Source organism: Malurus melanocephalus, unplaced genomic scaffold (genome assembly GCF_030028575.1).
Source record: "Malurus melanocephalus ecotype Western Australia unplaced genomic scaffold, MMel_1.1 scaffold_615, whole genome shotgun sequence".
In the NCBI taxonomy this organism is placed as follows: domain Eukaryota; kingdom Metazoa; phylum Chordata; class Aves; order Passeriformes; family Maluridae; genus Malurus; species Malurus melanocephalus.
The window spans coordinates 333,646-344,900 of record NW_026623847.1 but is presented as its reverse complement, the minus strand read 5'-3'; the positions used below and the strand labels follow the sequence as shown (position 1 = coordinate 344,900).

The 11,255-nt window shown below is 43.0% G+C and overlaps 1 protein-coding gene across 1 annotated transcript; it reads left to right on the top strand.

Moving 5' to 3' along the window:
• Window positions 1-3,170: 3,170 nt before the first annotated feature.
• On the top strand, window positions 3,171-10,227 carry CNRIP1 (cannabinoid receptor interacting protein 1). The gene is made up of 3 exons (XM_057383192.1): window positions 3,171-3,461; window positions 4,137-4,281; window positions 8,811-10,227. The coding sequence occupies exons 1-3, from the start codon at window positions 3,283-3,285 to the stop codon at window positions 8,973-8,975; spliced, it is 489 nt and encodes a 162-aa protein (XP_057239175.1). The 5' UTR covers window positions 3,171-3,282; the 3' UTR covers window positions 8,976-10,227.
• Window positions 10,228-11,255: the final 1,028 nt, after the last annotated feature.

Here is an 11,255-nt window from a genome sequence, read left to right as displayed (position 1 = left end):
GAAAAAGCAGTTTTCACTGCAATTCCAAAGACATTAAATATTCTGGCCCCACCCCTTAAATGTAGGTGTAGAGAGTGGAGGAAGAGACACAAAATTCTCTTTTTGTTCCCAGAARCAAATTTCTGCTGGGGTTTAGGAGAAATAGGACCTTGTCCTAAGTCTATGATGATTTATTTAGMTTTGAATCTTCTAAATGTCAGATTRCTTACTCTGTGCCCCTGGCAAAACCACACCAACTCCTTCTTCTTTTAGGTATTTTGTTCCCTACAAAATATCAGGGGATTAAKATCAGGTAATGCAGCAGCCTGAGGGCTGGGACCCATTGGAAATTYTCATGGGAACTGGAAGAGAAACCCAGGCCCATCCCACAGCATCAGGGAGCTCCATGGGGATGGGCTGAGTTCAAGCCAGGTATTCAACATGCAGGTCAAGGTCAAGGGCATCCATGGCTGGATATGTCTGTGGCAGAACTGGAGACCAGCAGTCCTAAGCGTAACTCAGGAAGGGCATAAAAAGCCAGGACTGAGCTAAAACTGGGCCTACAGGCAGCTCCAGGTGAGACTGGTCAGGGCCATGAAGGTGGGCAGAAACAAAATTAATCTCCCAGAAAGACTTAGCAAAGGCAACCCCTTCCCTTTAACTATACTGATAACAAGTATCTGGTGTGATCAGAGAAGTGAATGCATTGGCACAAGTGAAATTATTAGATTGATCAAAAGAAAGCCATTGCCTAAATTAAGAATTCCTTCTTCATAAATGTTCTACTCTTACCATGTTACACTTGCATATGGTAAAATGGTTACTATGCATGCACAGTCCATAATATGACGCTTTTTTAGCTCTCCCTCATGTTTGCTAGTTTTTCCCAATAAAGTCACAGCCTGAGCTGTGTCCATAGAAAATGATCATTCAGGCAGAAATAATAAGGGGAAAAAAAAAACCTCTCATAGAGGTTATAGATCTGACCTCTCATGTACTTGGGAAGCTAATTGCAATCAATGTCTTCAGCTACACACAATTTACTACAACATGATATGTCTGGCCCATGAAGCAAGTAAAACTTGATCCCTGGCAATGGCCATTAMTCTTCACACACCACTTCAAGTGATGCTATCAGATTCCCCACAGGTAAGGCCTCTGTGATTTCATACCAAATTACATTTAAACTTAAAAAAGAGGGATTTGCAGCAGGCAAAACTTCCAACAAGTCACAAAGAGCAGCAGTTTCTGGAGAATATATTGCAAAATAAGAATTATCTTGCACTGTGGGAGAAATATAAGGGGGCGGGGTGGTCTTTGTTTATTTTTGTTTTGTTTGTTTAATATTTTTGCAGAGATACGCCATTCTGAGAGGCAGAAATCATATCCTGCCCCTATATTTGTGGAAAACTGCATGGTTGAGCACATTCTGAGGCTTACGTTTAGCTGGATACTTAAGCAAGGGATTTCCAGAAGAATTTTTGGTTTTTTTGTTGTTCCCCCCCCACAGGTTTTCAGCAGAATGCATTATTTTGTTAAAGGTTCATAATAAAATGAAATCACTGTGCTACTTGCATGCATAAGGAAATGCATCTGGGCAATGCTGTATTTACCTTTTAGCTTACTAATATATTACACTGCTTTATGTACATCCCAGCCTTAGAAAACGAAGAACAGGTTAGGTCCAGTGCAACATGGACCTAYGAAATTCTCCTAACAAAACCATAAACTCTGCCATAATTTCCAAGCACAAAATACATTCAAGGCCTGAGGCTGGTGTCAGACATGAGGATGCTACAGTTTTAACAGAAAACAAGAACAAATACAAAAGAATGGAAAAGAGACACAAACCTGCCTGGGTTAAAACCAATCTCTGTTAGATGGGAATGAGACAGGCAGAGAGTTAGATTATGGTATATTTTAAAGTTTTTGTCCTTGAAGAAACAATACCAGCCATATGTGAAGACTTAAAGATGTGAGATTCTGATCTTACTGTGCAATTACAGTGTATTTTTTTTTTTTTCTATTTAAATAAGAGCCTTGCAATGAAGAGATTTTAAAAAATCCCAAGAGAAACCTTGACATGTCAACCTCAGGAAGCAAGACAGTGACCCTCGTCTGGCCATGGTGACTCTGACAGTCAACAAAGCGACCCTCAATATAGACATCACGACGCAACAAAACATTTTGCTGTGCAGGGAGAGAGAAGAGACAGAAAACCACATCTTTGCTATCCACCCTCCCCTCCCTCTCGGGCATCTCCAGCTGCTCCGCGCTGCCACGCAGATGGCAGATCCCAGATGGGGGAGCGGAGGGTGATTTGGGGGGCTGCTCCCAGTGGGAAGATCGGAAGGTGTTTTGGTGGGGCTTCCCCCGGAGGGGGGGATCGGAGAGTGATTGGGGGAGCTCCTTCCAGTGGGAAGATTGCAGGCTGATTTAGGGGGGGCTCCTCCCAGCAGGAAGATCGGAGGGTGATTTTGGGGAGCTTCCCCCGGATGAGAAGATCAGAGGGTGATTTGGGGGGCTCCTCCCACGGGAAGATAGGAGAGTGTTTTGGTGGGGCTTCCCCTGGATGGGGGGATCAGAGGGTGATTTGGGGGGCTCCTCCCACGGGAAGATAGGAGGGTGTTTTGGGGGGGCTTCCCCTGGATGGGGGGATCAGAGGGTGATTTGGGGGGCTCATCCCAGCAGGAAAATCGGAGGGGATTTGGGGGGGGCTCCTCCCAGTGGGAAGATCGGAGGGTGATTTTGGGGGCTCATTCCAGCGGGAACATCGGAGGGTGTTTTGGTGGGGTTTCCCCTGGCTGGAGGGATCGGAGGGTGATTTTTGGGGGGCTCTCCTCGGCCGGGACCCGCGGAGGAGCGCTCCCTGCCCGCGCCGCTGTCCGCGCCCGTGGTGCTGAACGGCGCCCGGCTCGGCCCTCGCGTTCCCTCCGGGACCAACCGCGGGATTAAGGCTGCGGTAATCGGGGCCGGATTAACTCCCTGGAAACCGGCTGCAATCTGAGCAGCTGCAAACGTTCCCCGAACCGGGATATGGGGCGGGGTGATGAAGTCGGGGGGTAGGGGGGTGGTGGCGAAGGCATCAGCTGTCCAGATGCTGCACCGCGATTAGTGGGAGGGAAAATATATAATCAAGTATCTCAGCCGCTGCTTTTGGGAAGGGCTGGGCTGGCTTGGATCCGGCAGCCCCTCCTCTTCCTTCTCCCTCCTCCTCTTCCTCTCCCTCGCTCCCGGCCAGCCGCCTTTCCGCGGAGGGGGCGAGACGCGCGCAGAGTCCGCAGGCCCCCTCGGCCGCAAGCGATGGGCGACATCCCCGGCCTCGTGAAAATCAGCGTCTCCCTCAAAATCCAGCCCAACGACGGGGCGGTGTATTTCAAGGTGGACGGGCAGCGCTTCGGCCAGAACCGCACCATCAAGCTGCTGACCGGGGCCAAGTACAAGATCGAGGTGTCGCTCCGGCCCGGCACCGTCCAAGCCACGTAAGTGCGCCCGTCCTCCTCCGGGCGGMTCCCCCGGCCCTCCCCTCCCTCYCCGCTGCTTTATTTTTAGACATTTAATGTTTTTTCCTGGCAGGCTGACAGCGCGGGCTTTCCGTGATTTCTCCCTCCCCGCCCTTTTAGTTTGGTGGCCCCGTTTCTGGGTCCCTGGCCAGCTGTTCCCAGTGCTCTGCCTGGCTGGCTCAGGAGGGAAGCCACGTTCGGGAGTCGCTGCCTTCCCTTTCCCTCACCACCTTCTCCGGGTGATTTTTCAAGCCTAGCTCGTTTTCTCCCTCCTTCCCCGCGATTTTTGCTMGGGGAAAAAGCTCCTCCTACACAATGCCCAAGCCTCGCTGCGGCGTGGCAAAAACAGAGGCTGGCACCAGATGGGGAAGCAGCTCTGGGTGGAGGGGCAGSCTGCAGAAGAGATTTGACTGTCCTCTCCCCAGCCATTCGAAATCAGAGCCCTCCTGCCTCTCCTCGCTGCTCCTTCCCTCGGTGACTGCAGAGCTCYGACATATTTCAGGAGCCCCAGTGAGTCAGCAGCACATGCGGGTCTGCTAAAATCCCTGAAATCCCTGAAACATTGCCCCAGCACTGCCAGRCTGCAAACCCTGCTCCTCACTGCCAGGGAAGGGGGAATTCGGGGCTGAAARGCTGGGTGCTGTCTTTTTGTAGAACAATGGGCATCGGGGGTGTCAACGTCCCACTGGAAGAAACATCGCGGGATGCACAAGTGGCCTCTTACACAGGGATCTACGACACAGAAGGGGTGCCCCATACCAAAAGTGGGGAGAGACAGCCCATCCAAGTCAACATGCAGGTACGTGATTCTCCAAGCCTGGCGTGAGAGGAGAAGGGAGGGCAGCAGGGGGTTGACTCCCAGRGAGAGTATGGTGAAATTTTTCAGGGCAAAGTCTGATCACAGCTGCTGCCTTCCTCTTTGTGTTGTGTCATTAAGGCTGCTGGCGAGAATATATCTGGAAAATACAAATCCTGCCTCCTTCTGTCCTGAGAAAACAGCAAGGGCCAGAAAGAAGTAGGAGATTTTCTAGAGACCTGCAAAGCCCTTTGGGGGCTTGCAGAAAGAATTGTGAGCTGAATCTCCCACCTCTTCTCCAGGACATACTATATAAATCAGACAGCTGCCASCAAGATTCTTGTCTAGAAATCAAATCCCTTGGCATACAAGGACCCCTCTTATGCTTGGCAGCACCATTTTTTTGGCACAGAGCATGCCCCAAGCACAATAGGTTACTGCTCTCCCCTTCCCTCTGTCACCTGCAGGATGCCTGAGGACCTGCCAGAGACTAAACGCATTCATGAGAACAACCCCTCAAGGCTGTCTTCTCTYTTTTCCCATATGCTTCCATTATCAGCATCCACAAATCTAAGTTATTATTTAAGGGACTCCTCACTCCAATCTTAGAGGGACTCCATGGCCCCAAAGTGTGACAACAAAAGCTTCAGCCCACAAGGCASCAGAGCTGACAGAAGACAGGAAGAGCAGCAGGCAGATTTCCACAGATTTCCATTTCTTTGGGTGATATGCTCAGTGTGCAGGGGGAGATTTGTTTTGTTTTGACTTTGGTTTGGTGGTTCGTTTTTTCCCTTCTTATTACTGYTGTGAGGGATTCCTGCTGTTTATTCCATGTCTTCTGTACCAAAAAAAAAAAGATGGCAGTAAGCCATCTTCATCTGAATGTCTCTTAAGACTCTGTTCCAGCTTATACAAGCCCACCAGATTTCAGCATTTTATCACATTTGCTTAGTGCACACAAGATTTCATACTGGTCTTCAGTATTTTTTTTTTCTGGAACCATCATTTAGCCATCCCCTTCTGAATAAGAAMTGTAACATCTCCATTTGGTGCTTCACATAATTACAGTGTGCCTAACTTAATTTTGGAGATCCACATCACATTACTATTTSCTAACCTTAGGTTAATGAGACTAATATGGAGTATTACATTAATCACTTTTATATACAGCCACCTCCTTTTAACACCCAGGAAAGCCAAATACATAATTTCACAACGAGCTGAATGCCACTGTTGAGCACTGTAGTATATTTTATCTTATACCAGGAGGAGAAAGGATAGTGTTCCTAAAAAACCATCTGCYTTGACTAAGGCATCCCTGACCTGCTGGTCACCTTTACCCTTAAGTGCAGCACTGATKTGAACTCTGAAAATCTGGAAGTTTAACTTTTCTTATGGAGAAAACCAAGTCAAATCACAAATGAAATGTAAGGAGAGTCTTATTTTCAGGCAAAAGCTCTGACATGGTTTGTTGCAGCATCAGAATGAGTAGCCACAATATTTGCCCAAAGAGTTGCTTTTACAGATCAGATCCTGAAGTTAATAGGATTTTCAAGCATTAAGCAGGTCCTCAATCCCTTTTAGCAATTGATCTTGATAGATAGGTTCATCAGTACAGACTTAGATACCAACAATTGATAGTTTTAAGTATTATATATAGGCAACTCAACAAGGATTTACATGTTTAACTCATCATTTAGCTGCTTAGCTAAGCAGAGCTGTAACAGATTTAGGAAACAAGCCTCAGATACCCCAGTCTGAAAACTATTTTGAATACCTACTTCCTGAATCTTCAAAACTGGGCTTATTGCAAACTKCTTTAAATTTTCCTATTTCCTTCARCTATGAGGAACTGGGGCTTCCACTTCCTTTTCTAGAACAGAATGAATCCCAGTGCATCCCACAGTGGTAAGGACACTATTTAAAGGCATAAAAACTTAATTCACATTAGAAATAGATTGTGAGATCAGTCCTGCAGTCAAAAACTAGTCTGATACTGCCAATCTAGTGACTGAATGACTGAAGGTCCATAAAGACCCATACGAACTTATTTCCTATCTGCTTTAAACTTTAAAAAAAAAATTCTTTGTATCGCTGCTTTAATTGGCTACTAGATATCTGACCCATGACAGCCAGAGCTTATATATGTTAAACAGCAATCCTATTTCTGAATTTTAGAATTTGATGATTTCTGTTACCTGATTGGTCAACCATGCATACTATCCAGAAGCTGCTAAACTGTCTGGAAAATGGTGTAAACTAAGTTAAAAGCCTCTCTTTGGGTCTCATTTTATTCTTGATCAGACTAGTCTAAGATTGAATGAAAAAGCTAGAACTCTATTCCCCGTAAAACATAGCTATTAAATCATCTCAAATAGCTATCAAATCAACATGCAAATTCAGAGAGRGTGATTAAATAGCTATTTACTCCAGATGACAGAGAAGACCAGAGAGGGAAATACATTTAACCTGAAGTCTGACCCGCAAAGAGTAGGCCCATATACAAGTGGAGTTCCAGGATTCAGAAGCCATGGGAATTCAGGGCAGTTCCAAGGATGCAGAATGCTCATTATGCCACAGAGCTTTGTGCATGTGCTGAGTACTGGGCTGGGGGAGGCTCATGATAGTAGAAAAGCTCTGCAATTCTTACCTTCTGGAAACCCACAGCAAATACTTAGAGCAGCTCAGCAAACTGGGTCATTGAAGGAAGATGACTTTGCATTCTTCATCTGTCTTTTTGAAATTCAGACCCTTCAACAATTAATGAAATGAAATGCTGCTCTTGTGTCATATCATATCCCCTTGTACAAATGTTATTAGAAACACCTTTTTTTCCTCAGTTTCCACACTGAGGGTAGTTGATGCTCCTCTCAGATAATTTTTGTGGACTGTGCACAGTAATAGATAATGTGCTTAACCTTTACTATCTTGCATTTTGAGTGTATCAGGACTGCTACCAAAGATGATTGATTTTAAAAAAAAGTCCTTACTTAAGATTTTAGCTGCTGGGAGAGATAAAATAGCTTGTACATCTGATTCCTTCTTAGTCAAAGGAAATGGCAGAAATATTTCAGTTACTCCATTAAGGTAACACCTGTAACTGGAGCCACATAAAACCCCTCCACTGCCAGCATGCAGCCACTTCTGCTGTTGTCAAGGCTAAATTTAACTTAACCACAGTGGGCTGAGGGAAGGTTTAAAGCAATATCCATTACACAGCAGCAGCTCACAAACCACATTTTGAATTTAAAAAAAAAACCAGCAACAATAACTGCTGAGAAATATGGATACAGAGGACTCTGCTTGTAGATCAGGAACAATTTCTCTGTAAAATGGCTTTGTACTGACTTTGCAAGTGTGATTATAACAGGCAGATGATCAAAGATCAGCTCCCAGGCACATGAGGGGAATGGAAAACAGTCAGGTGAAGAAGCTGTCATTAAAGTGAGTGATGGAAATACTTAAAGGGAAAAAATGCTGAAGAATGGTGCATTCAGTAGCACTGAATTCACTATCAAGTATCTTCTAACCATGTAACACAACCAACAAACCATACTACTGGGACCAATAGCAATACATACAGCATTCACACTCACACCTCAGATTCTCTGCAATGTCTCAAATCACAGGAATTCAAATTTTCCATCACCATTAAAACTGAAAACAKAATTTTTATCCTTTAAGCCTCACTGATGTTTTTTCTGATGTTGTAGAGGTGTCTAGCAGCGGCTTAAATTAAAAAACAACTTTATTTTACAGAATTTAGAATAACGTACTGCCATTCACCTCAAAGCTGCACACACAGACAATTTAAAGTTAATGTCTCACTACTTCTTCACTATATTAGGCACTTATCTGCTAAATTTGCTGATTATCTCTTTCCCAGCTCTTATTACTCAGCTGCACTATCACAGTCCAAATAGCAGTTACAGATATGCACAAAGAACTTCTCTTGCTTAAGTCTCATGTAAAATGTGGAATAGAATCCCAAGGATGAAGTAGGGGGTGCAAGAGAAGCACATCTCAGTCAAGACAATTCAGACACAAGGCTCCAAAATGTGGGTATGTTAAKGGATTCAAACTGAGCAATAGAAGAATCTTCCCAATCTCAACTGCAGCCTCTAGGCATGGCATAAAGGTGAAGTGCAGATCATTGGTACATGACCTACAGTACATACAAGCTGTGTCACGTTAAGAAATATTATGGCTTTGATTCTTGTTGTAACATTTACCAATATGGGAACTTGAATATTTTTACTTCCTCGCCTATCCCATATGTGAGTGCAAGAGGACAGTATATACAGAATCTGATCCTTCATGTTTTATGTATGGCTAAGCATAAAAACTTTCTGATTGCTACAGCARGTTTTACAGATCTTTGATTTATTGACCTGAGGAACAATAATCCTTATACCAGGTGTTTTATGTTCTGCAGTTTCACAAGTGTTGTTTCTTAGGATGAGAGAGACAAAATAATCAGAAACCAACAAAATAATCAGCTCACTAAGTCTGGTATTTCCTCTTCCTCACAGTTTAACGACATTGGYGTTTTTGAGACGGTCTGGCAAGTGAAATTCTACAACTACCACAAACGRGATCATTGCCAATGGGGAAACAGCTTTGGCAGTATTGAGTATGAATGCAAACCAAATGAAACACGCAGTCTCATGTGGATCAATAAAGAGACCTTCCACTGAAGAGATGGGAAACCAACACTGCTGGACAATCTCCCTAAAGAAAAATCTACCTTTTTAAACCAGCAAGAAGCCTTAACAAAGGCATACTGTAACATTGCTTTGTCAGGAAGGTTTCAACAACTACATTGTATATACAGGTGGTGCCACTCAAATATTTGCCTATTACTGTATTTTAAGTTTACCATGGCATCTGCAACATTCTTTCCCTGTCACCCTGAGAATGATGAAAGGTTCATGGTAAAGGAGATCTGATAGATGGGTAGGAAGTCATATCATCATAATACTGTTGTAAGTATTTGGGTTATTCGACTAGATGTAACAACTTTTGTGAAGTGTTTTGCTTTATTGCTTAGAATTTGGATCAACATCACATTGGTGATATCTGTATTTACATTTGTGTTTGCTCCTAAATCGGTGTGTTCCTTGAMGCATTTTGTTGTACTGTCATCCCAATGGACAGCAAAAAATCAAAAATATGGTTATTTGTAGGTTTAGCTAAATGGCAGCTGTTGGTATTGTACATTCATACTAAGGGATTTGGGAACTCATTCTCCCTTTTGTTAAGTGCTGTGACATATTTGTGAAGTTTACTAATTTACCAAACCTCTCAAAATAGGATACTTTGTTGTTAAATTTCCCAGTCTTTGAAATAGCATTAGGAAATGGTATAAAACATGACAAAGGATGAGCAATAAATCAGTCATGGTGTCAAAACATCTAACATCATGGCTAAGATCTATCTTGAAATCATGTAGTATCCTTGAGAGATACAGCAGCCATACTTAATTGAGTTCTTACAGTGAGAGTTCTGATATTAAACTCCCTTTTTGTTTTAATGACACATTGCTGAAATCAGTTAAATCCTACAAATCAACWTTTTCAAGCCTGACCACTGTATTAATTGACAATATTTCTGACCAACAAACACTCAGTAGTGTGATTCTGGTGCGTGTTTATACATGCACTGCACTCTTTCAAATAAATATAAGCATGTAAGCATTTGCATGGTTATAACTAAAGGTGCTACATAAACACTAGATCAGTGTTTAACACAAACAGACAACACAAAACAGACATATCTTTTATTTCAGTAAAGATAGGAAAGCAAGGAAACAACTACACTTGTCCCATCCCCAGCTTGGGTTGAAGTAAGCTGTCAGTTCTTGCATATCTGTTATTCCCTCTGTGAATAATTTGTAAATTGTGTATGTAAATGGTAACCATGWCTTTTGATCTTTGTAATAAAGGACTTAAACAATTTCTTCTTTACTATGGCCATCTAAATTACCGGAAAACACTGTATAAAAAATGCAGTGGTTTTAGAGAATCAGACAGCAGATATGTAGCCAGTGCCTTCTGAGAACGCAGTCCAAAGTACCTTATGCTCTTATCCAAAGCTACTGTTTCTAGGAACACAGATTCAGTATGCTAAAATTCAGATGGCTAATGTGATAGCACAGYAGAGCTTATTAATATGCAGGTAGTTGCAGTAATATAGTGTGAAAAGTTAAGATTTAGGACAGAATTGAATTAGCAAGGAAATAYTTTCTTCCACTGAATTATAAATCAAAAGACTTTACTGGTAGCAAATGTCAACAGCCAAAAGAGCTGTCAATAGTACTGGTGTAATACACCATTGGAATGGTGAGCTGGCCAGCTGCACCTCCAAGTCAACATTATACAGGCAAATTTTACTGAAATTAAATTCTAGAAATAATCTTCTGYATTAACTTCTTTCCTAGACTTCTCCTAGAAAGAATTCTCCAAAATTAAAAAAAAATACCAAACTGAAACGAAATTTGCATTTCACATGGAAGTGTTATTACCAGCACTTCAGCAGGAGTTTCCAGATAAGCTTTAATGATTCCAGACTTGCAACTGTGAATCAGTTCTGTCTCTACATTGCTAGAAAAGTGATTTTATTCTGCAATAATTGGCATACTTTTGTTTATTATTTGTTTGGACATACGACCACATAGGTACACTGGCACACTGGCAAGAAATACGTATGACACATAAATTAACAGAGAAAATGCTGTCCTAGTAAAAACATAAGACCCACAGTGTCCTAGCTCTCCAGCATTTAAGAAATGCTGCAATGAATAGATCCAGCTGATCCTGGCAAAGGAAAGTTGTTCTCAGCTAGATGGAAGTATACTCTTCCCAAAGCAAATTTTCAGGCCCATATGAATGCCAAATAGGGCATCTCTTACATTCTAGCAGGTCCTGTAGCAATTCACTTCAGAGGATGGTCAAGAAAGAGGATGCAGATGAACTGAG